Genomic DNA, 26,774 nt, shown 5'->3' on the forward strand with positions numbered 1-26,774 from the left:
TCGCTTTACGGCAGCGTGGCACTGGCACTTTCGCATGTCACTAGAAAACTGTCAAGAAAGTCGCTGTATGAATGCTTTATTATTACACTGTTTATACGCGCCATGACTAAAAAAGATACGTTATTTCAGCCAGCGCAGAAACTCTTGAGAGGCATATGTCAATCATTATTAAATCTTAATAGCATTACGTTGTTTAAGTAAACGGATCGTATCTGTTTTGTAATACTGTTACATTATAATATACGTGATATGTAAGAATATGATTGGGAACACACATTCGATAAAGGATTAGACTAGTTATCCGTAATCATCCCGCCGCACACGCTCCTCGGACTGACCCCAAACAAACATGCCGCTATAGCAGCCCCGGCGCATCTCTAGGGTATTGCCGGTGCCGGAAGTGACTGCTGCGAAAAAGCTGAGGTTGACAGGTTTCCAGGTGAAGGGCAGGATTGGGATGCGGTGTTGGTGGGCATTGGGCGGGATGCTGAAGCTGGCAGGTGGCTTGTTGCTGGTGGTGCTGCTGGCACTGGCTCTGGGCAGGTACAGCGCAACACCACGCAGGGCGCATTTCAAGAGGCGCCATGTGGAGAATGACAGGGGACCGGTGCCCGGCAGGGAGCTCAGCAACATCTTCTGGGCTGTGCAGGTGAGAGATGGCTGCTGAAAAGGGGGTGATAGAGAGGACCGGGGGCTGGAGAAATAAGCCTGAGTGGGCATACACAGAGAAATGTTGTAGAGGAATGCGAAAGACACACATGCTATATATACATTATACACATATATTGCTATAGAGAGAAATGTATATCGAGGTTAGTTTTATGATACAGGAGAAGCGTGCGCATATTTAGGAAAATCACTGATTCATACGATTCATTTATATTATTATATAGTAATTAAGATTATCCTTTAGAGGTTCCGTGATTGTGATATTCTGATAATAATATGCCTTGTGGGCTTGTAAGAAAGTGTGACTTTGAATGACGCAGGTGACTGATATCCACGTCAGTAAGTTCCTGGATCCCATCAGGGTCTCGCAGTTTGAAAGCTTCTGCACAGAAAGCCTCCCTGTCATCAGCCCAGCACTGGTTTTAGCCACAGGTGAGTGCTTTCTATTTACAGGAAATACATTGCGGAAAGGATACTGCCACCTATCGGCCTGGCATGGAACTCTTCAAAATGCATCCTGATAACAACTACCAACAAGGCTGTGACCTATTCATAGCTGTGTATGTAACTGACATACGTATGTATTTTATTTACATTTATAATTTAACATGCATTCTTCAAAACAAAAATAAACAAAAAACACGCCTTAGCTGGGAGCAGACAGCCACAAAGAGTTCCCCGCAGTGGTATTGGGACACCTGACCATCCCACCAACAGGGACTTTTATGACATTGCTTTCTAAATACATAGGCATTACTATGTATTTGACCCCCCCACACACACACACACACACCTTTGCAGCTATAACAGCTTCACGCTTCTGGGAAGACTTTCCAAGATTTTCTAAGATTTTAGAGTTTCTGTGAGAATTTTTCCCATTCATTCATTGGAATATTTGTGAGATTGTGTCCTGGCTCACAATCTCCATTCTAGTTCATCCCAAAGGTGTTCAATGGGATGGAGGCCAGGGCTTTGTGTGGGTCAGTCAAGTTTAAGATCATTTTATTAAGCCTATTGTTTTAAACAAGTTCAGTTGTGTGTGCCCATGTGATTTTGCATGCTGTTTTACTAAGACTTTAATATGTATTCAAGGGGATCTTACGGATGGAAAGACCAAGGATAAGATGGGCTCAGATCAGTTTGAAGTCGAATGGCAGATTTACCAATCTGTCCTGAAGAAGTCCCGGATTCTGGAGAAAACCAAATGGATTGATATACGAGGGAACCACGGTAGGTCTCCAGGGCTATATATTTAACTCATGTTCTGAAAGAAGGCCAACGAGTCACACATTGCTTGCCTCCATATTGTACATGGACTTTTTTGGTAGGTTTTAGTTATCTATTTAGTTTGAAGCTCAAAAGCGTAATCTGTTTTAAAATACTTTTTTCTTTTAATTCAGATTCATTTAACATTGCTGACCTGAACAGCTTTAAGAACTACTACAGGTAAAAAATAAAACACAAAAGAGTTAAAATGCAGTTTACCTATACGATGTGTAATGGGCAATCCTCCGCCCACCTTACCATCCCTTTACTCTAACTTGCAGGTGTCTTTTAGACACTATTTACCAACCCAGCTTTACCCAGCCCGACCCAGCCTAGCCACATATATTAATTCAAACTACCTACAGCATGTTTAGTTGTTTGGCAATCCGTGTGATTGCTTTGTATGTGTTTTTTTGTTTATGTGTTTATTTCAGGGTGGCAGGGTAAGCATAATCTATCAGGTTCCTGTCCCTCTCTATCTTCTCCCCCACCCACCTTTAAAAAGGCTGCCTGAACCAATCAGCAACAACCAGTAACTTAAAAGTAGGACAGAGATTAGTGGGGAAGAAAATGCAGAGAACGGGAAGTTAACTCAATGTAACTCATATAAAATATGAGTTTTAAAACACACATTGCTTTTTGTAATCTGAAAAATGTTTTTTACAGGATTATTTGGTGTATGTAATTGTAAAGTGCTGGATTTGGGAAACATAATGGGTTAACTCTAAGGACTAAATATAGTAAATACCTAATTCAGCACTGTTTTTGCAGCCTTCTGTACCATCTCATCATCTTGGATTTCTGTGTGATATGTTTCTTTATAGACCAATAATAATTTCAGCAAAAAGCCCAGAATGCCTTAAACACACTGTCTTGCTAGATAACAAGAATTGCCAGTGCATGGGGAGAAAATATTGGCCAGAAAACTATAGAAACAATCGACACAGAAAAACAGCAATTGTGGCTGTACTGCACCCTGTGTGTAGTGGGTTTGGTGATCCGCTCGGCACCACTTTCCTCTACATTCAGTCATAGTTTTGTAATTTTAGATGTACAGGTGAGACTTCATTCATACACGGAAGACTCGTGTTTATATGGAAAGGTATTGACAGAGGAGAGGATACTGCTGCTGATCGGCGACAAATCATTGGCATCCCGTGCCTGTCCGCACGGATTGGCATATGGGATTGGCAGTGTAGCTGGCGGTTTCTTTGGTGGCATTATTAAAAAGGGGTCTACACGGAAAATCAACATAGTGACATAACAGGGTGTGTCTGTGTTTTACATATACTTTTTTGGGAATAATTGTGGCATTTAACCCCCATCCTATGTGTGGAGACCCTGTGGTGCTGTATACTATCACCTGCATGATTTTGGAACAAGCATCTTTTATTATTTATTTTCCTTTGTAGGTATTGACCTGTTGATAAGATTGTCTCCTATATATAACTACAGCAAAAGTGCAAACATACAGCATTTGTTTTCAATATTTTTTAAGGAAATACTCTGCATGGCGAAAAGAAGGCTCTTTCCATTATGTTCACCGTACCCCGTTTGGGAATTATTCATTTATCTGTGTAGATGCCACCCTTACCCCAGGGCCCAAGCGACCATACAACTTCTTTGGCATCCTAGATAAGGTAAACTATGCAGAATTTAGCATTTGTGGTTCTAATTCAGATTAAATTCATTACACGTTCACTACAGGTTTTGTATTGTGACTGATTTAGAAAGTCATCGCTCGCAGCAGTGCATTTTCTATTATAAATCAATCTGTATTAATCCATTGTATTTGAGGGCCGTGTCAACGTTCCCCTGGTGCTCAAAGGCTTAACAGCTTTTAGCTAGCTAATGTATGAGGATTAGTCCATTGCTTGAATCTAGGACAATTTAATTTTTCTTTAATTTGAAAATGTACCTTATTTGCATATCTGCTGTAGGGTGCCCTGATTCTTTGTCTCTTAAATGCTTGACCATTGGTTACTCAGACATGTAGTATAATACACAATAGTCTTCCCCTCAATTTTCTTTATTTATATTGACCCATATGGTTGCTCCGAGCTCATCAGCGGTAGGAAAATCTGTGCATTTGAAGAATGCCTGTGCATTGTACCTGTCTGCATTATTAGCAAGTGTATAGATCAAAAGAAAAACGAGTAGTATTGTACTACTAGTATTGTTCAGCAATATTATTACAATGCTTTCCTTTTTACTTTGAGAATTGTGCGTAAAACCTAACTGTTACCGGTGTTTGCCAACATGTAATTTGTAACTGTCACTTCTAATGGTATGTTTTGTTCCTTTACAGAAACAAATGCACAAGCTTTCCACGCTGGCAACGGACAGCCTCTACAGCAATCACTCAGTATGGTTTGGTCACTACCCAACCTCCACCATTGTCTCCTCTTCTCCAGGTGTCCGGGCTGTAATGAGGTCAGGCCCCAAGCTTTCATTGGGCTTCTAGAGATACAGAAGTCACAACAAACCACACATTGTGACTTTAATTTGTGTTTTAAAATGCCCCTGTCATTTTCTCTGTGTTGAAACTTGTCTTGCATCCAACGACCAAGTATAATTGCATAGAGAGTGGATAGTCAGCAGGTTCACACTGGTTAACAACCCTATTGTATAGACAATCCTTTCAATCCTTTCAAGCCACAGGTTGCATTCCCTGCAATCCATAGTGAGATTGATGTGACATAATGAGGGACATAAGTGAACAAACAGGGAGGCTTAGTCTATATCACGGAGCAGTGGCCAAAATCATGTGACCCAATACCATTTCTTTATCCCAGATTACATAGCCAGAGTTTTCCTGTTAGATGCTGTCATGACAATAAACCTTACCTACAAAGTATTTGGAATGTCGAAAAACAGTTGGAAATACTGGTTACTTCATTGACAATGTTCTTGTTTCTTTTAAATGTTTTAGAACTAGTTATTTTCCATTAAGGCTGCATTTATCTCATGCTCCGTATAATTGGCAGTAATTCAAATACTTTTTGTGTCTGTGGCTGAAACCACTATTAATGCATTTTTTAATTGGAGTCTCAGTGCTGATGAGTGTAATATGTGTGTCTATGTTCCTAGTTCAGCTGTGGCGTATTTGTGTGGACACCTGCACACCCTGGGAGGGTTAGCTCCGGCCTTGCATAGTCAACATCAGCATGGGACCCTGGAGCTGGAACTCGGAGACTGGATGAGTAACAGAAGGTACCTGCTTAAGACACCACAGGGGAAATATGTTTCTCCTTCTTCTGTAGACCATTGGAGTAATAGTCTGTAAGAGATGGAAAGCTGCTAAAGGTTGTTTATCACCGATTTATGGCTGAGTGTAGTTAAAGGAGAGTTGTCAAGTTCCTGACAAGTTCTTAAACCGCTATGCAGCTTTGGATCTGCCATCTTGCTGTCATAACATTTTTTAAACAACTGCCTTGCCCTAAAACATTTCTGATAATAGCGTTATAGAAAGATAATCTATAGCAGTGTTGGCTCATGGACCTAGGAAGAGCCCGGTATGTATGTTAGAACTCCTTACTAGGGTCCCAGTGCAGTTTTTACTAACAACCACGTGGAAATAAAATATCATGAAATGAGCTGTAAATAATAAATGTGAATACATTTCATAATAATACAAGTGCCATAAGGTTTTACCTACTGGATTAACACACTGCTTTATCTTGGATGTGACATTTCCCCTCTTAATACAATAAATTGACTTACATGCATGCACACCACATAGAGGCTTCATGTGCCATCTTCTCTGTCTCTTCTGCACCAGGTACCGTATCTTCACCTTCGATCATGACATGTTTAGCTTTATAGATCTAAAATTTGAGGAGTGGCCAGCCATTCTCATCACCAACCCTAAATCTGCACTGTACTCAAATCCTGCTCAGGAGCCTTTAAGGAGGATCCAGCTTTCTACGCACATCAGGTATCTTTGTATTCCATTATTGTCTCTGAAACACAGACTGACGCACTAGAACTTACCATAGTTCATAGAATAACAATTCTCAGTATGTGTGCATTAGGTCTTAGGAGAAAAGGTCACCAAAGCTTCCGCTGTGTTCTGATAAGTAAGTAAAGTGGTTCAGTTGACATTGTGAGTAGACAATGCTTTGCTATCTTGTTAAAAAAATAATTTATAGAAATTGCAGTTACTGTAGAAATTTGCAACACCATATTTTTGAAAGTATATCTACTTGGATGCTTGTCAGTTCCTCTCTACTTTAATTACATGTTAAAGTTCAAACTGCGATTAACAGCTTTGCAGAAAATCATCTAACTCAGTATCTTCGGTTTGCTTTTAATAATAAGATTCACATTATAGTCATGGATACAGTGAAAGAAGTGCTATTCCCACATCTTAACTGGAGGATGTCTAGCGCAAGTGCTAACCCCCATGCTTTGCCATCTTGATTGCATATTATGGCTATAAGGTTTTGCAGAATTGACCGCATATTACTCTTCAGGTTCATGGTCTTTGTGGGCTTGGTCAGCTTCACTTTGTATTGTATTTACAGGTCATGGTTTCAGAAAAGTGAGCTGCGGACTGTTAATGTAACATTTATCATACATAGACCTATATTCGATTATATAATTTTATTTCTTAGCTTGCTTTTAATTAAGACACATGAAAGGGAGAGCGTGTTTTGGTACAGTAATAGCTTCAGGTTTGCATAGGGTACAGTCATTAGGTCCATAAGAGCCTCCTGTGGGTAAAGAGTTCGACTTTGCACTTAGAGTAAATAGATGGTAAATTATATAATGAAGTACTTGCTTATTGTGGTAGGATATTTGACGGTAATTAAATAGGTATTTATTATTGTGCATATGGCAAATGTCTATTCATCACAAGCTGATGTAACTTCCCACCTCTTTAAGAATCCTGGTATTCTCTCCAAGTCCCATCACCTCCGTGAAGGTGAGCATCGATAAAGTCATGCTGGGTGAGGCTGGACATGTATCGGGACCTCTGTACGTCTTGGAGTGGAATCCTGCAGACTACGTCACTGGCCTTCATGAGATCAAAGTTCAGGCCAAGGTAGGATACCATGCGTTTGGTTTAGTTTACGGTTTTAAGGCCACCTCCTAGAATCAATACAGCACAGGTGCGGTCTGACCAGACATCTGTGAATCTCTTTATGCTAGTAATGTGTCCAGCTATACAACCCAACATCTTGCTTGCTTTATCTGAAACTCTATTGCATTGCCTGCTTTCCAGTACGTCCTTACAACTAATTAATTAACAACAGAAGAGAGGAGCTTGGGAGTAAAGTACATTTGCTTTTTAAGTCACACGTCCACGTAACAGTTAGTTTAGAAATTCATTTATTTCTATATTCTACTTGCATGAGCTGTTGCTTCTTAGTAATCATTGGCCGGTTTCATTTTATTCATAGGAACCGGATGTGTGTGTGCAGTACATCCAAAAACAGACTGTGTTAACCAGATGCTTGATTTACATATGACACCAGACTTTTAGAACTGCTTTCTCAAAATTCAGAATATACAGTGTGACAAAAACATGTAGCTGAAGGCCATAAATGTCACTTCAAATGATGATAAGCAAGGTCTTCTTAAGCAATAAGGCTCAGGATCTATGTATTTCCAGCAAAGTGTGCATTTTTTTTTATAGGTGCACAAAACCACCATCTCCAAAAAAAAAAAAAAAAAAAAGCCCTTTCTGGCTTAAACTTTGCTGGTGTAGGCTGATCAGCCTAAGCACGTAAGCAGGTAATGCCACGCTTGGCTCACATACTTTCCTTCAGGGCTTTTCCTTCTCCTGGGAGCACAGAGGAACAGATTCCCTCTCCACAATGATTCTGATTCTTTGTCTTGGGGACATTTAAATGTCCATTTCTTGCACCTGTTGCAGCACTGGCCCACCCCGCTGTCCAAATGCTCCACCCCAGGTACCCATACGCAGTATTTGCACATCATCTGTACATAAAATATGCACAAAACATCTTCCTGGGGCTGTACAGTGTCACAAAAGACCTTGTACAGCTCTTACAAGTTACAACTGGTGAGACAGTAATATAAATTGTGCAACAGATTAATATTAAGGTACTGCTTCTGCCGTATTGAGTTCCTACTTGAGACACCCCCGTATATTGGTTCACCAAACCATGAGCTTGAAGAAGTTGGATGACTGCATTCTGCTACTATGCATATGAAAGGGTATTGCAAATTAACCAAACTCTAAGTAGCTCCAACTTTCCATGTCCCCAGTGGCTCCTTTCAACCCAGGGGAAAGTTTGTGAGCATGTTTACATCGATCTTGCCACATTTCCAGATGTCAAGAGGCCCCCCTGTTGAGTTTAAACCTAGGGTTGGTCTAATCTGTGAGCTCCATGGCTATCCATATGGATGAATGTAAGGTTTAGTTAATGAACCCCAAATCTCTGCAGACACGTGCATCATTTACCCCCTTCCAATCCCCTGCGCTGCATCGTGATATTCCCTCAAGAATTTTAGAAGCTAGGTGAAAAATGGCTTTTCGGGTTACAAGCACCGAACAGTTTGTCAAACGCGTAGTTTTGTTGTTTTTTTCTGTGTATTAACATTATTTATTCCAGGATGCAGCTGAAAACAGCCAGACAAGAAGCCATTTGTTCAGTTTAGAAGAAGATATATCTCTTAGCTTCAGTTTGCTTCCAACTCTTATTCTGCTTACCGACCATTATATCTTGGTAAGTAAGACATGTATTTGTTTTAAAGGTGTGTATTACATGAGAAGTACTCTCCATAAAGGCGCATGGTGTGTCATTTTTAACCAATTCTTGTATAGTCGGGTGAGCCAGCCTGAAAAGTGAGACCGGGCGCCTTCTCAAACATCTATGGCCTCATTGTTGCCGATGAGGCTGGAGTGCTGGAGTCAGTCTGTGTGTACTGTATACTGTAGAATCGATGTGTATATGCATAGTGCTGTGTCAGTGTGTGTATACCGTAGTGTCAGTCAGTGTGTGTTACTGTATGACGTTAGAATGTATGGCTAGACTGACCCCTGGGGCAGGAAAATAAAAACATGATTGGGGAAGTCTTTTGTGGCCACAGTTTTGTTGTTCTTCAAACCCATTGTGTTACAGATGATCAAATCACCAGTGGGTAACATGGAGGGGTCACTAGGAATATACTGTACAGAAGACCTAAATTGAATTTCATTTAATTGCATGTGACAGTAGTAGTTGTCAAAAGCATTTCAAGTTAAAAATAGAAGTTATATTTACTTGAGAAAGTACCAAAAGGTTGGTCATCCCTGTTTTGCAAATGTGGTCAAGAAGAAACCATTGAGTCTGTGACTAAGTCTATGTATGTTTAATTTTCATGAAATCACAGAAATCTTTAACATCGTTGCAGTGGATTGGTCAGTGTTTATTGGGCACGGTGAAGCTACGTTGCCTGTTATCGTATGTAACGTATGCGCAGCCCAGTGCGATGGATTATGCAGCACATTCCAAACTCAGATGCCTGGCATAACCATGAGAGCAATAATATGTTGTTGTATACCTCTTACTGGAAGCTACATGAGTCAGGCGATGGGTGATTCGGATAACGGGATTCGGAGGCTGCAGCTGGAATGCAATCCACACATTTAACTTGCCCATAAATTTACCCCCCCCCCCCCCTTTTTAGACCTCAAGGTTCTTGATGAATATTTACTCCAAGACTTGAATAAAACTCTATAGCATAAATAATTTTAACAATCCAAGTCGTATATAGCAATGTAGAATGAGATCTATTTGGTACTAAAAATAAAAACAGAACAAAGTTTGGATTCGGTAGTATAGGGTGTGTTGATAAAAATGGATTTGTATATTATAGAAGTGACTTGTGATCTTATATATTTAATTATTTCACATAAAGTGTATTTTTTGTTAACTTACAGTGGCATATGTATATTATTGTAGCATTATTATTATGTTTTTATTTTTAAGTGCCAACAAATTAGGCAGCACTGTACAATGTAACACATACGCTTGCGTACAAAAACTTTGGCTTTTATAGAGGTAGCACATTTGCTGATGATCTGCTAATCAAGGGCATTTGATTAGCAACACCTGTCTGCTACCTAGCATCTCAATTCCTATAAATGCAGTAAGGCTCACATGGCTTCTCCACTTTGGCTTTATTTTTGTTGAATAAATCATGACATGGTGTAATATGTCATGTGTTGTTCATATGAATTTGTACCTCCCTGTATAGACCTGCTAAGTAACGGATGATTGTTATTATGTCCTAAAATGTAAAACCATGATAGTACATAACAAATATACATTAATACATACAGACACACCAGGAGTTGAGAACCCTACCGTTGAGCTTGCCATGAAGCCTTATGATTAATTATTACATCTACGATCTATTTTTACACATGTATCTATGGTTTAAAGCATTTTTTGTAGATGTGGGCTTTATACATCATGCCTCCCGCACCAAGGAATTAATGGACATTTAAAGCAATAAATACCGTTCATTTTCAAGTGACACTATCTCTTTAATCCGAGGTTCTTTCATTCCTTGATGATGTTGTATGATTATAGCTGGTTTGAAAACTGTTTTCTGTGATGAAAATGAAATTCTGTTAAGGGTTGTTGGAATTCTCCCCAGGGGCAAGTGCTGTTTGTACTGGTTGTGCTGAGCCAAATCGCTGTGCTGCTCATATTCAGGTATAAGAAGAGACCAGTCCTTAAAGGTGGGTGCCAAACTATTTTCTATTTATATAAAAGTGGCTACACTATCTATGCCTAATTAATAGTGTTACCCAGAGGGAAACAGTGCAATGCTTTATTCTGACAAGTATCCCAATAGGCACAATTGTGTTTCATTAACAAGGACCTGATATTGACTAGGACCTTTAGGTGATGCTCATAGGATGACAAGGAACTTAGATGGCTCCATATTATTAACAAGGATCTTGCAGGTGTTCATTTTGCTATGATTTTATGTGATTCGGACCTTTGGAAGGTGCTTATAGGGTGACCATTAGATTGGGTAATTATAGAACAACCTGGAATTCTTGTGTTGGATGACGTGGAGTGTTGGCCATTGGATAAACATTTTAGTGGGAATCTGCTATATGCCCTGGATATCCATGCATATAATTGGTCGGTTTATTAAAGCAGTTTGTGGATGTGTAGAATATCTAGATAGGGGCCCATTAATATCCTGTTTTTCTGTACAGTGTGCAGATTTTTAAGTATGTAACCTATGGCCACACAGTGTCTAGCTACAGTGGGTTATAATCAATATTTTAGGGGAAAAAAGCAATTATTAAATCTAATAGAGAAATACAATACAAGCGGCACTTTTGGGGCCTATGCTTAGCTATCTTCTGAAATGTGCTGAACCACAAAGGTAACCTTGTTTGATGCCAGGTGAGGTTGGTGGAGTGTAATCTTGTTCCTTAAGATTGATACCTAGAATGTTTAAGCGATAAACCTTTGTTTTAGCCAGTCCTTGTCCCAATTTTCCTCGCATTACTTTTTCCAGGGCCTCCCGGATTTCTTGCACTAACGTCCTTCTCTGTTCACGTGATGAGCAAAACCAACAGTTTCTTTTATGCCATCTTGCTGCTGAACTTGTACACTGCGGTTGGTAAGTAACAATCTCTCAGAAAATAAGATGGCTAAACGTACATTGGGAGAAGCTTTTACTTTGTGGGTACTGTAATGCAGCCACCAAATGTCACAATGTTGGACTCACATCTCTATTCTCAGTAGAGCAGATATGAAAGAGTAACTCCAGTGGTGATGAGTAGGCTTTGTCGTTCATATGCACCATGGGTGACTCAAAATATTATTAGCATTATCTTTTTATTTATTTAGCCCCAACAAATTATGCAGCATTTCTTGCAGTACAAACATTCAAAGGGTATGACAAAACTAAAATTGACACACTACCTAATTTGTCTTAGAGGGAGATGCTCGCAAGCTTACGCTCTAGAGGATATTGGGTATAGAGAAGCATAAGGTATAAAGAAAGGGGATAGTCCTGTAGCTGGAAGTTCTAGCTATAAAGATGGTGTCTCTCTCTGAAGAGGTGGGTTTTCAGATTTTTCTTGAATATTGAGAAGGAGGATGAAAGCTGGAGGTTCGGTGGAAGTAGGTTCCAGGCGTATGGGGCAGCACAAATGAAGACTTGTAAGCAGAAAGAGGTGATGAGCGTTCACGAAAGACTTAAACCACTGGAAGTATTTTGTTATCAGTAGAAATGTATATATGAGCAGGCTTTATATTTTGGTACAGGGATTTTAAATTGAATTCTTGTTAATAGGGAGCCAGTGGAGGGCTTCACCAAGAAAGCAAAAAGCATAGTGTAAAAAATATAAGCCTAGCAACATTTTCATTAGTTTGCCATGGATATAAGGACACTTATGAAATTCTGCACCCGTATCTGTTTCAGTAGTTAAAGGGCCAATATGATTACCCTACCGTGGGAAGAGTACTATTACAAGACCAAAGACTGTTTAGAACTCATTCTCTGTTTCCAGTTTTTCCCAAATTCAACTTCACCCTACAGATTAATTTGTATGATTGATTTATATATGATTTCATAATTTTTGCTTCTCTTCTCAAACGCTTAGGTCCCTGGTTTATCGGTGAGATAATAGATGGCCATATGGGAGTATGTTTTGCCTTCGGGGTGATTGTTGGAGGACATTTTTTACAAGGGAGCCTGACGTACTTTGTTGGAATATCTCAGGTTTGAACATTTATTTCAGTTGCGTTGAGCAATGACAGTAAACCACTTGACACATCTGTCAAAAGCCAGTTTGTTGTTTCACTTTCAGGGGGAAGGGTTATTTAGAATATCCTCACAAATGCTCAATGATGTTTGAGCTGTCAGTACTAGTCAAGAGGAATTCTAGAAACCTGACCCATTGTGGGGCTTTGAGGACCAAAGATGAGTACTGCTGATGTAGACGGTTTTCTAGGGCTGTCTTTTTCATGAGCTGATTTCTAAATCTGTTGTGAAGGCTCTGTCAAAATGTCTTGTCATAAAGTCTGTGGTGTTCTCAATCAGACTAGAAATCGCTATTTGGGAACTGCTTCTTCCTTCTGGTTTCATCCAATGACCCTTCTGTAGTCCAACACATCACCTTATTGAAGAGGTGCTTAAAACCAGAAAGCGAGGCGACATATTTTCCAAAAGAGAAAATAAATCTTGTATACTTTTTTAAGACTTAAACGACAAGTTTTTAAAATTATTTTTGTTAGTTTGTCTTGGTTTAATAATCGTATATTCTGGTGTTTTTTGTTGTTAATAAATAATGTCTTTTTTGTGAACTGTTGCAGTTGGCATTTTTCAACTTCCCCATGATGGCGTACGCGTGCTGGTGTCTGCTGCTTCGATGCCATGGTCATGGCTTCTGTTCCCATCTGCGATACAGCAGGAAGATCATCTACCTGCCAATCCATTTGGTTGCATTTCTCCTGCTGGCCTGGCAGGTCTACTCCTGTGTTTTCCTGTTGCTGACCTATGGGACCTTATCAGTATTCCTCTCACCCATGAAGCTGTGGCTTGTGGTGGCCACATTAGTAATGTACAGGAAATTATGGATGTTCAATTCCCCTGAACTAAGAGCTTATATAACAGAACTCAAGAACTGTCAAAGCTCTTGACTAGAGCTCTGATTAATTACACAGGTATCTTATTAACTGCTGGAAAAAGAAAGTTAGTATAAAGTCCCAAGTATTTGGAAAACAGATTTAAGAAACAACAGTTTATTGCTGACATTCATGACTCACGGTCACCGTAATGATTGATAGCATATGAGGTGCCGTTAGGGACATTATTTCAGTTTTTTATCTCAGATATATCATATAGTGAAACGCATATATCATATAGTGAAACGCATATATCATATAGTGAAACGCATATATCATATACTGAAATGCATATATCATATACTGAAACGTATATATCATATAGTGAAACACATATATCATGTAGTGAAACACATATATCATGTAGTGAAACGCATGTATCATATACTGAAACGCATATATCATATACTGAAACGTATATATCATATAGTGAAACGTATATATCATATACTGAAATTTTTCATATATCATATAGTGAAACGCATATATCATATAGTGAAACGCATATATCATATACTGAAATTTTTCATATATCATACAGTAAAACGCATATATAATATACTGAAATTTTTCATATATCATATAGTGAAACAGATGGAGTGAAATTTGTATATATATAGACTGAAAAAACGCTTATATAGTGAAACAGATGGAGTGAAATTTGTATATATTATATAGTGAAACAGATGGAGTGAAATTTGTATATATCATATAGTGAAACAGATGGAGTGAAATTTGTATATATCATAGTGAAACAGATGGAGTGAAATTTATATATATATATATATATATATATATACTGAAACTGGTCATCAGTCACATGATCATGACCCTGCCAGGTTGACTCCGCCTCCTAGAGCTCATTCTGCACTTGCTGGTAAGCAGTGTAGGCCTCTGCATTGAACTGGGTAAGTTTTTCTTCCCATTGTTTTTGTACATTTGAGCCCCTTTGCTTAATTTGTGATCATTTTCCTCATTTTGAATTGTGTATTATATACATTTATGTTAGTATCTGTGAAATGGTTTTACTGTGGTTCAATTAGTTTCATTGCTAATGCTTGTTCAAGATGGCATTATGCTATCATGTGAGTTTTTGGATGGGGGTTCTGGGGTGAGATGGGGACTTGCTTGTTTTGATCTTTTTTGGGCATGTGAATTAATGATGATTTTTGGGGTTCGTGGGGTTACATGTGGAGGTGCTGCCTTGAGATGGTCTGTTGTGGGATTAGTGGTTTTGGGAGGTGGAGGAGGTGTTTCTTTTTATTACTTCAGGTTTTTTTTTAATAAATTTTGCCATTTCATTATGTTTATCTTTTCATTAAAAAGACAGTGTAATGTGGGTTTAATTTTTTTAATTAAACTGATTGGATTGGTTGGCGAATTTGTTATTGATGTCATTGTTGGAAATTTGCTGTTATTGAGACCTTCTTGTTGTGTTGGGTTTTTAAATTTTTCTTTTCCTTTTCAGGCTCTGTGTAGGACTTGTTTTTCCAGACACATTGAAGATTATGTGATGTGATGCATTAACCATTCCTTAAATGTACAGAACACAAAACATAGTGACATATAGGGGGCACATAGTGAAATACAGTGGTACACTATAAATATAGGGACACACAGGGTGGTACATAGACAAAAATAAGGGCATCAAGTATAGAGACACAGGAGGACACAATATAAATATAAAAACACATGGGGGCACAGAAACATAGGGGCCCACAGACAAACAAAATAAAAACATAGGTACACAGAGTCACACATATATACAGGGAGACACACAAAGACACTCATAGGGACACATAGAGACCAATACGCACAGGAACATAGAGGGGTACGCTTGAAAAGTAGTTCATTTGCATATCAAAATACAGGTAATGTCATAGACATGAGGAAACCTTTTCCTAATTCATGCATTTGCTTACATATCTGTTGATACAATGTATAGATTATTCTTTATCATTATTTACACATTTAATATGGCTACATCACAGAGAGAGTGTCCTTACTTTGTGAATTACATTCATCCCATTTGTAAAAGGTAGAAAATACCTACAAATTGTTGCGTCTCCCTTTCCAAGTGTCACTTCTTGCTTGAGCTCAGTATACTTTTGGTGCTCAATTTCTGATTGATTTATCTTTATTTTTTCGTTGTTTTTAAAGAAGATTTTACAGTTTGGTCACCCTCCATGTCCTTGTTCCTGGAGCTCAGTTTACCCCCACATCTTACAGTGTATTAAAGATATTAATATTGTAATTAATGACTTTTTTTTAATACATTTTTTAAAGCTATTTTAAAGACGACCATCAATAACCTTTGGACACCGCATTTGATGTTGTAATACTTTATTTTTTTAATTTGATTTTAAAAAAGTGTTTTTGTTCATTTATATTTCATTTATATTCCATTTTATTACATTTGTAAATACAACAGATGATACTTTGGAATTCTTATTAGAGTTAAAGCAATGCTTGTCTGCAGTACAAATACATGCTTTCTCAAATGATTGCAACATTATTGAAAATCTAAATAGGAAATTAGACGATTACTTAAGAATTTTAAGTGCATAATTGTTTGTTTGCACTCTGTGATAATTCTTTTTTTAATTTTTTACAGGCTCAAATCCCATTGGAGGACGCCTATTGGAGACCAACATTTCTTAGCTCCTCGCTTGGTAGTGACTGGCAGGCGGGGACGTCCAAGATATGATATAAACATGGAACATATTTCTGCTTTTTCAACTCTTGGTTTTCGTTGGCAAACAATTTCTAAATGTTTTGGTATTAGCCGTTGGACTTTCTATTATCATAGCCAAAGAACTGGATTTTGAAGACCCCGGTTATCAAATATTTCTGATTCTGAACTTCAAAATCTTATATTCAGTATATGATGTATGCGTTTTACTATATGATATATGAAAAATTTCAGTATATAATATATGCGTTTCACTATATGATATATACGTTTCAGTATATGATATATGCGTTTCACTATATGAGATATGAAAAATTTCAGTATATGATATATACGTTTCAGTATATGATATATGCGTTTCAGTATATGATACATGCGTTTCACTATATGATATATGTGTTTCACTATATGATATATACGTTTCAGTATATGATATATGCATTTCAGTATATGATATATGCGTTTCAGTATATGATATATGCGTTTCACTATATGATATACGTGAGATAAAAAACTGAAATAATGTCCCTAACGGCACCTCATAATAGCACAGAAGTTACAATTTAAACATTGTCATGCTTTGGCAGAAGCTTTGGCAGAATTTAAATTATATTTTTATCAGGTTACGAGGCAGTGATTTACCTCGACACTTTCTTGAGTAGCATACTGATGTACAATACAAAATAAATATGTCAGATTATAATATCTGCAATATAATTCCAGGTTTCTAACATCAAACCATGGATTTATTTACATATATGTGTGTATATTGGATGTATTTCAGAAATGCATAATGAAGTAGGTGAGATGAGTGATCCCCTATAGCTTAATTATTATTGAAGGACACTATTGCAAATGTTGGATAAAGCCCTACTTAGTATGTTTTTAAACCTGAACAATATTTCAATCTTCTAACTAAAAACCCATTTTAGTTTAGTCTCTAAAATAGAAAATCTTTTCACACGGTCTTAATTCATTCTTCTCAGTACGCTGCAGATTGAGGAGATCACCAAATTGTTTTTTTCTAAATTTTGCTAAAAAAACGCTTGTAGGTCGAATATTCTGTTAAAGGTAACAATGGACAATCTAATTGTTTTAGTGTGTGATTTTTTTTGCCAGGCTTTTAATGTTACAATGTTGAAGCAATTATCAAACAATTTCCATTTATATTAATGATTTGAAAAGTGATCCTTTAAGCTAAGCCACAATCTTGGTCAGCGATCAGTGAATTCCATCAACACTGTCATTTTCCGAGGACACCAGAAGGGAGTCTATTGATTTCAAAGGGAGGCAGATCATTTTAGGCGTTGGATTAAGGCATACAAGGTATTTTATGTATTGTCTCTTAAATTCAATAGCCCATAGCACCTGTCTGCAATGTATCTTCGTACTCCCTGATTTCTGAGCTTCTCGAACAACCACAGCAATCTATTTTGCCTGGAGCTGTTCAGTCAGCAACTAAAGTGCTGCTCTTGAAAATATAGGTCTAGTTTCGGATTATAAAGCACTTCCCTTGCATTGGAAGTTCCCCTGTTGGAAGTTAACTTGATACTTAGGATTGTGCAGATACATAATGGTGAAACTTAGGCTTTAATTCGGCCCATAAAGGAGTCCAACCAGTCTGGCGCTTTGTATTTAATGGTTGGCCGGTTGGTGTGGCCGTGTCTTTCTTTTTTATGTGAAGTAGCTGCTATGTAATTCTATGTTTCAAGCTCATAGAACATTTCCCATGTTATTAATTGTTGAAGGACAATCATTTATTGTTTACATTAGCCTGAATAAGTTAGAATTCTCCATATGGTGTTTTGTTGCCTTAGTGGATAATATGAATGGTGGGTAAGTACTGCTGGACATAAGGAGGGGAATTAGCTTAAGATAGTTCTGAATAGGCTGAAAGTATGACCTTGCTCTTTGGCACCCAATCCTTGCAGCATCCTTATGGAAGCTCGTCAGAGAAAGAGTTAACGTCTGCCATGCTTTGTCCAGCTCACCCACCTCAACTGGATAAACTTTTTTTTCCCTTCCAGTTACGCAGCATCATTTTATTTCTATGCTGCTGCAACCCCTCTCACCTGTTTTTTCCGGCATTTTGCCTTTCTCTTTTCTAACCCACCCATAGTATACGCAGTGTTGACTTTCCGCAGTCCAGCTGCTATTAGTCTATACTTGACCTGCTGAAGGTCAGAGAAGCTTTAATGCCACATATTGCATATTTATTTTACATAGCAGAACTCTAAAGGTTCAGGTTCTCTAAACTAGATAACGTTTTGGACCACCTAATTCGTTCTGTGTTGCTAGAAGGCAGGTGCTTCATCATATCATCTGTATCATATATCCAAAATGCACGTACTCCACTCATCGTATAGCAGTCCTGTATTCTTGGGGTATTAAGGGTGCAACCTTATCCTTTGCTGTAGAAATAGATTTTACATCATTTGGTGCAGAGAAAATAATTTCAAAAATAGAGTAAAGGAATAAAAATAAGCCTGTTTCTTGAATACTCACTTGGGGAGCCCTGCATTGCAGTTATACATGGCATACAATGGACATATTGGTGAAACACGGCTCCCCCTCTATATTGTTAACCCTGTGAGCGCTAGCAGATGAGCAAATCTTTGATGATGGAATGATGTGTGGATCACCTGGCTCTCACACTACAAACTCTCATAACTTAGAACATCCTCACCTATTTGAGCAAATGATTGTTCCTCAGATTCTAATGCTGTGTTCCATCACCACGGTATCCAAATTATGGAATAAAGTTGGATGAAATATACAAGAATGTAGTAATCTCTATATTTACAGTATTAAAATTGTTGCTTATGCATGTTCGTAATATACTCACACGATACACGTTCTAAAAATACAATGGTGATTTTGGTGTTTATCACTTCTTGAAGTTACTCAATATTATGGTATGTAGTCAAAATCAGCTACTTCATTAAAAAGGGAAATTACATCACATTGATACTCAGATAATATATGTACATGTTCAATGTACATATTTGTTGCTTGTTATAGCACTGTATACAGTATATTCCCATTTCTAAGGAAGAATGCATATAACTGTACTCTGTATTTAATATGCATTCTGCAAAAACCAAAATAAAAATCACATACCTGAGGTGTATATATAAGCTGCCCTCTTCCTCCTCCCCGGAGGTCCCATGATTCTAGCCATTGATTGGCTGCTTGCAATCAATGGGAGCACTTCCCACTTATGTACCCTGGGGTCTGAACCCCGTCTGCAGAGTTCTCCGAGCCCGCTCTGCAGCTGACTGGCGATAAGTACATCAAGGACCTCTCAGTTATTATATGGATTTAAGTGCACGATGGCTGTTGTGTCCCGTTAATCAGTAATCTAAGCTGCTATTTGTATTGGTGTTCTTCATCATCTACGTTTTATAGTGATCTTATTTTATAAAAATGTCTATTTGTTTAATTCTTTCAGTCCTCCAAACATGTTATTGTAGCTCATTTAGAATATAAGTGTTTTGTTTACATGGATTTATGTTTGCTGCTGTTCTGTGTGAATCAAAAAGTTATATTTTTACTTTAATTAAAGTTGCCTTTTTTATTTGAAAGTAAATTGATATTATTGGCCAAGGCTATACCTTTGGTATAAAATAATTTTAGGTATAATATAACCTAACCCTTGACAGATATTATAGGGTTTTAATCACTTTATGAACTATACTACTATTTATGTAATTGTGAAAATTCTATTTTTTTAAATCAAAATTAAAGCTGTTGAAAAATATATTTTTTTCTATTTGCGTTCCTTAACTTAGTAATAGTTTTTTTACTCTAAGTTGTGTGCAAGAACTACATTTCATTCCAAATGAATGCTGAAGTTATAGCTGACTAAATGTAATGGGGACAGCACCAAGATCTATAGCTTCAGGTTCCCATTGATTAAGTCTGCACCCAACAGACTTTCCAGGAACTACAGCCACCAATATGCTTAGCAATTCTTACCCCTAGCTTTGGAATTTATCAGATTTCTAGTCTTTCAATGAGGGGGAAACTCCACTCATAATAGTGAGTTTTTAAATTTCACTTGACCCTCATGTATAATATAACTGTATAAATACCTATATTTGTAGTATTAAAAGTTTGAGATAACGGAGGGGCGGTTCTTGTTCGTGAAAGGCACGATTTTGCAACAGGTCTACACCTTTGCCAACGTTTATCTGCCTAATCGGGGGCAGCATCTCGCCCTGCGTGCCGTTCTTCGTGAGCTTGATAGCTTTCAGGAGGGGTTGCTGATCCTTGGGGGAGACTTTAATGTTGCTTTGCACCCTGCCTTTGACACCTCCGCGGGCAGTACGAGGACTCCTCGTCATGTCACGAATAGAGTTGCCTCTCTCCTCACAGATCGCAAGCTGGTTGACTGTTGGAGGGCTCTCCACCCTGCTGCCCGTGATTATACCTTTTTCTCCACGCCCCATTGCTCCTACTCCCGTATTGATTACTTTTTCCTCCCCTGTCACTTCGCACCACTTTTGCGCCGGTCCACTATCGGGATCTCTACTTGGTCCGATCACGCTCCCCTCTCCATCTCCTTAGCTTCTCCTCTGACCTGTCCCTCCATGTGTTCCTGGCGCCTTAACGAGTCCATTCTCTCTGATGCGGCGTTTTGTGCTGAAACTTCTCAGGTCCTTGAGAATTTCTTTAAGGACAACCTGACCCCCGAGACCCCCAGGCTGACTGTCTGGGAGGCTCACAAATGTGTGGTCAGGGGACACTTCATTGGTGCCTGCTCTCTGCGAAGGCGCCGCGAGGCGGAGAGGGTAGAGGGACTCTACCAGCAAATAGCTCTGGCTGAACAGGCACACAAAACTTCTCTGTCTAGTGATGATCTTCAGCTCCTTTTATCCTTACGCGGCGAACTGGCCACTCTTCTTCACTCTAAAATGCAGCGCTCCTTTCTGAAATCCAGGGCCTTGTTCTATGAACATGCCAATAAGACGGGTAAATACTTGGCCCGTGCGCTTCGTGTGGGTCGGAGATCCACGTATGTCTCCAAACTCCGCTCTCCTGATGGCCTGTCCCGCTCTCTGCCCTCGGATATCACCAACTGCTTTCGGGATTACTATGAGAGGTTGTACAACCTCCGCCCTGCTGCGCCCTCTCAGCCCCCACCGGGGGTCTCGACAGACCTTCATTCATACCTGGATAGGACGATCGGTAGGAAATTGACAGTTGAGGAGGCTGCCCTTCTTGACGCTCCGATCTCTTTACCGGAGGTTGTCCTGGCCCTTAAATCCTCTAAGTCTGGGAAATGTCCCGGCCCCCATGGGCTCTCCTTGAGATACTACTCGGTGTTCCGTGAGCTTTTGGGTCCCCACTTTGTAGAGGCTTTCAACTCCATCTTGGATGGTGGTCGCATCCACGATCACACTTTCGCGGCTTCGATAGCCCTGGTGCCCAAGGAGGGTAAGGATCCTGAGCTGTGTGGCAGCTATCGTCCCATTTCTTTGCTGAATGTGGACCTGAAGCTCTTCGCGAAGATTCTGGCCAATCGGATGAAGCCTTTCATGTCTTTTTTGGTCCATCCTGATCAAACTGGCTTCGTACCTGGCCGGGAAGCTCGGGACAGCACTATCAGGGCCTTGAACCTTATGCACTATGCAAAGCATACCTCCACTCCGACTCTGCTGTTATCCACCGACGCGGAAAAGGCCTTCGATAGGGTGGACTGGTCCTTCTTGCTGTCCACCCTGTCCCATATGGGTTTTGGCCCTGGCCTGCTCTCCTGGATAGGATCTTTGTATACCACTCCTTCGGCTCGTGTCCGTGTCAATGGTTCCCTCTCCGATCCCCTCTATATCCGGAATGGGACTCGACAGGGCTGCCCGCTTTCCCCGCTTCTCTTCGTGCTTGCTCTAGAACCGTTCCTTCAGGCCGTTAGGATGAACCCGGATATCAGCGGGCTTCAGGTTGGGAGGACTCATCATAAGGTTCTTGGCTACGCTGACGACCTTTTGTTTGTTGTCACCCGGCCCACCATCACCCTCCCCAATCTTCTCCGGGAATTTTCGGTCTATGGTAAGCTTACCAACTTCAAAATTAATGCCTCCAAATCAGAGATCCTCAACATAAATTTGCCCCCTGCTGTTGTTTCTCCTTTGAAGTCCTCGTTTCCCTTCTCTTGGTGTTGCCCCAAGCTTAAATACCTGGGTGTGTGGCTGTCTCCCGACTTCACCCAGCTCTTTTTGTATAACTTCGCGCCTCTGCTGACTGTCATTCAAGCTGATCTCCGATCGTGGAAGCGGTTAACAATCTCCTGGGTTGGCAGGATAAATGCGATTAAAATGAATGTCATGCCCCGTGTATTATATCTCTTTCAGACCCTCCCTATTGCTATCCCGTCTTCCTTCTTCGCCTCCCTCCGAACGGCTTTCATGCGCTTTGTGTGGAACTCGCGGACCCCCCGGATCCGCTTCACTGCTCTGATTTTGCCTAAGCCCCTGGGTGGGCTGGCCTTGCCTTGTCCACGCTCTTATTATAGGGCCTGCCACCTGCTCCGAGTGTTGGAGTGGTATCACCTCCCGGGCCATAAGCAATGGGTTGAGGTTGAGGTTGAGTCTACCCTGCTGGGTTTTCCTGCGAGGGTTCTGCCCTGGCTTTCCGTTCCGACGGCTCGTTGTGCGGCGCTGCCCCACCCTTTTACTCATGCTACCTGGAAAGAGTGGCTTTCCATTCTATGGAAGTCCCGGTTGTCTTCTATCCCCTCCCCTTTGACTCCTGTTCGGGATAATCCTGATTTTCCGCCTGGGGTGGGTGCCACCCTCTTCCCCTCGTCTCCTCCTGCGCGGAGGTCTGACATACGCTTTTTTGTGACTACAGGGGGTCTTAAGCCGTTGGGTCTGCTTGCTACCCGCTCGCCTCCCTCTTTCACTGATGTCTTCCACTATGCACAGCTGCACAGCTTCTTCCGCTCCTTGACTCCTCAGCACAATGTGTTGCGTGCCCTCACGCGGTTTGAGGACCTTTGCGCAGCGCCCTCACTCCCTGCTCACGGTATCTCGCGTCTCTATGGCCTGCTCCTTGAGACCTCCTACCCTGACCACCCCCCGTTTATGGGGCGGTGGGAGTCTGAGCTTCAGATTGTTCTCTCTTCTGAGAAATGGGGGAGGATCTGTGACCTTACCCGCCACTGCTCCAGGAGTAACAGGGATCAAGAGATGGCATATAAATTGCTTGCCCGTTGGTACCGGCCCCCCTCTGTCACGTCCAGATATCATCCTGACATTCCGAACAAGTGCTGGAGGTGTGATGCTGCCCCGGGCTCTCTTCTGCACTTGTGGTGGTACTGTCCCCGCATCGTTCCTTTCTGGGAATCTATTCATCACCAGCTAGCTCATTTTACTGATAGAGAAATCCCATTTACGCCTGAATTTTTTCTCCTTCATCACATTCCGTACTCGGCGTCCTGGTTCCGGAAGTCGGTTGTCCGTCACCTCCTCACGGCTGCTAAGGCGTTGGTCCCCCTGCACTGGGGTGATCCTGCTCCCCCTACTACCAAGGAGTGGATCCTTCGGGTGGAACAGATACGGGTGTTGGAGGAGTTGTCCCTTTTGGCCACGGGGGCTGCTGAGAGGTATCAGAAAATGTGGTTCTATTGGTTGGACTTTCTGTCTGGCCCCCTGGTTCGCTCTCTGCTTACCTAAATCCGCTAAGTTTGCTGTCTCGCCACTTCTCCTGGATTCCCCCTCCTTTTCTTTCCTCTTTCTTTCTCTCCCCTTTTCTTACCCCCCCTTTTTTTTCTTTTTTTTTTTTTCTTCTCCCCCCTCCTTCCCACTCCTTATCCTTCCTACCCCTCCCCTCTGTGTCACTGTTGCTCCGTGATCAGGTTTCCCGGTCTCGTGGTGCCACGACAGTTGCTCTCCTCTTATGAGTCCTTTACTATGTGCTACTGGGCTCCTTCTTTCTCACACGCTTGACCCGCTGGTCCTGGACCTTGCCTCGTGGTCCGCTTGTTTTGTTTCCGCGACCCTGCGGATGCTGCCTTCATTTTCCTACTTTCGCCAATTTGCCTCACACACGTTACACAACTACATGGTGTCCACCTGCTCTGCTGTTCTGGAACCTGTGTTAACGTTCACCTGTGTGCTTTTGGTTTCATCCATGCTGTACCCTCTTTTTGAGGGACATGTGCCTGGTCCCTTGTTCCGTTGGTTTTGCATATGTCATTCTGTGTGATATTGCTCTTGCATTTCATCATGGCCCGTCTTTTGTTACGCGACGGCATGCTGGGAACCACTCCTGTAATCTACTGTGATGCTACCTATGTCCCCCCCCTCCCTCCCTTTTTTCCTTTCTGTATCCCTCCCTCTACTGTTTGAAAATGCAATAAAATTTGATTTACCCTAAAAGTTTGAGATAAAAGCATTTGAGAATCAAGCCAGTTAAGCATTCTGCTTTTATTTGTATTATACAGTTTCATTCTGAAACTTGCACAATCTGCTTTCCAACGTTACCCCCGGTCATCATCGACAGGAAAGCACCTAAAAAGATAAAGATTACACATTATTTTCTTCACCATGCATGCTAGACCCTGCAACAAAAGAATTGGCTGTAAGTAGAAATATATGTACAATACAGTTTTCTAAACCTATAACAGTAAACCTACGGGACATCTATTACAGAAGAGGAATGTGGTAAAATTCAACACGCAAAAATATTCTAAAGTGGTATCGTCATCTTAAACACACAACCTGCATTAATGTACGTCCGCAGGTTATGTGTCAAATAATATGTACCAGTATTTGTATGGCAAATAGGAGAAGCTAATGGTAGCCCTTCAAGAGAATGGGGAACTGTCATATAGGTGAACTGAATCCAATATTGAAAACCATCCATATCTGTATTTTTATAAAACCATTGCACAGCTAGTGCATTTCATGCATTTTTACTTCCATGTTACATTATAAACACCCATCCCATTACTGCAGCAGACTGCACAGGACTTTTCGCATTATAACTAGAAGAAAAAAACCTGAGTAATTGTATAAGTACATGAATCACAGGTAGAGGTAAAATGAAATGTGGCTGGTGCTCATAAAAAAATTTAATAAAGGGCTTCTTTTATGAATAATATTTAATATAATGTTATAGGACACTTTTGACGTTGGTGTTAAGGAGTGACTTAAGCCCTTTGTTTTAAATGTCTATAAATACTCACACTCACAAATGTTTTACATTAAAGGGACAGTTTAGTGTCTCCAGCACCCTCCCTAAAAAAGAATTCATATTAAAGTACTCTGTAAGTACTCAAATATGCATTCTTCAGAAATAAAATTTAAAAAACCTACAGTTGTCTACCTCCTCCATTTTCTATTGATTTTTGATGGTTGCTTAAAGCAACAAATCAATTACTCTCCCTCTGAAATCATTGGGAGCAATTTATGCCGTGTTACCAGAGTTGGCGCTTGACCTTACTGGAGGTAAGTATGTCACATACAGGAAGAAGCATCTCTCGTACAGAAAATAGTTGGAAGTGGAGGAAGGGACAAAAGCTTATGGAGGGATTCTGCAAAATTCATTTGCACAGAAATTTAAAGAGACCACGCAATTATTATATACATTAAAGTCTATATGATGCCTGGAGTGTCCTTTTAACCCAGTCCTCCCATAGCAAGGGACATCTGAAACTAGTTCTTAGACTAATACAAATTTATATTGGAAAAAAATATTAGACTTGTGCATTCGCATTCGGGCGAACATCAAAACTAACACGAATAAACGAACATGGCGGCGGCAAAACGTACAGAAAGACGCACAACGCGAAGAATCTTTATGTTTCTCTTCGTAAGTATCTCCTAACTAATCTCCCTGGTCCCTTCCCCTTTTAGCAGCATCGCAGGGGTTAACGGGAGAGGGAATCCGTAGGATCGCGCAAGGAGTTAAAGGTCAGTGCGAGCGATTCTGTTGGTCGCCTGTAGGGGCCTTCTCTGGCATCAACCAATTGGTTGCGGTTAACCATGCCGACTGGTAGCCAGGCCTTCTTGTCAAACATCAGTGCCTAAACTCACAAATGCTGTTTTGGCTAAATGGCACAAATTCCCTCAGACACACTCCAAAATCTGATGGAACACCTTCCTAGAAAACTGGAGGCTGTTGTAGCTACAAAAGGAGGGACTCCATATTAATGCCCATGGTTTTGGAATGGGATGTCCAACATGCTCATATAGGTGATGGCCAGGTGTTCAAATACCTTTGGTCATACAGTATATAAAGAGTAGCCCTGTTTCTGCTGCTGAACTATATCTCCCATGATCTTCAGGAATATTCTCAGCTAGCTCTTATGGAGTTTGTTTAATTTAATGTAGGTTTTCTCAAAGACATCCATTGGCAAACCAAACAATGTTTTACTTGTAAAGCACGCACAATCATTCGATTTTACTGACTTAAAATCAAATTTTAGCCCAAATTGAAGGTTTATAGTCACATTACCTGCTGTTTCTTCTAAGCCATGTGCAAAAGTCTCTTTCACCTATCAAACACATGAAAATGCATTTAAAACA

At 40.3% G+C, this 26,774-nt stretch overlaps 2 protein-coding genes across 2 annotated transcripts in view; one reads left to right on the forward strand and one right to left on the reverse strand.

Annotated features, from left to right (window-relative positions):
- The first annotated feature begins 484 nt into the window (after window positions 1–484).
- On the forward strand, window positions 485–13,565 carry LOC149273534 (transmembrane protein 62-like). Its single transcript, XM_089506191.1, has 14 exons — window positions 485–649; window positions 990–1,101; window positions 1,762–1,899; window positions 2,070–2,115; window positions 3,434–3,575; window positions 4,244–4,368; window positions 5,026–5,148; window positions 5,717–5,872; window positions 6,823–6,982; window positions 8,520–8,633; window positions 10,552–10,636; window positions 11,434–11,538; window positions 12,527–12,645; window positions 13,239–13,565. The coding sequence occupies exons 1-14, from the start codon at window positions 485–487 to the stop codon at window positions 13,563–13,565; spliced, it is 1,917 nt and encodes a 638-aa protein (XP_089362317.1).
- A 9,384-nt stretch (window positions 13,566–22,949) lies between these two features.
- The window catches only part of LOC149273535 (prostaglandin reductase 2-like), a 47,930-nt gene continuing 44,105 nt past the window's right edge, over window positions 22,950–26,774 (reverse strand). The window contains exons 7-9 of the mRNA XM_089506188.1: window positions 26,704–26,743; window positions 24,709–24,755; window positions 22,950–23,168 (exon numbers count right to left, since the gene is read on the reverse strand). Of these exons, the coding sequence (XP_089362314.1) occupies window positions 22,950–23,168; window positions 24,709–24,755; window positions 26,704–26,743 (306 nt within the window). The remainder of the gene's footprint in view (window positions 23,169–24,708; window positions 24,756–26,703; window positions 26,744–26,774) is intronic.

Source organism: Sceloporus occidentalis, unplaced genomic scaffold (genome assembly GCF_023333645.1).
Source record: "Sceloporus occidentalis isolate IW3139 unplaced genomic scaffold, rSceOcc1.0.p SCAF_369, whole genome shotgun sequence".
Classification (NCBI taxonomy): Eukaryota; Metazoa; Chordata; class Lepidosauria; order Squamata; family Phrynosomatidae; genus Sceloporus; species Sceloporus occidentalis.

Bases quoted from the DNA above. Each gene is read 5' to 3' on its own strand.
- LOC149273534 (XM_089506191.1), top strand. From the start codon at position 485: ATGCTGAAGCTGGCAGGTGGCTTGTTGCTGGTGGTGCTGCTGGCACTG. The intron at 2,116-3,433 runs GTAAAAAATAAA...ATATTTTTTAAG, and splicing joins AGCTTTAAGAACTACTACAG to GAAATACTCTGCATGGCGAA. The intron at 8,634-10,551 runs GTAAGTAAGACA...AATTCTCCCCAG, and splicing joins TTACCGACCATTATATCTTG to GGGCAAGTGCTGTTTGTACT.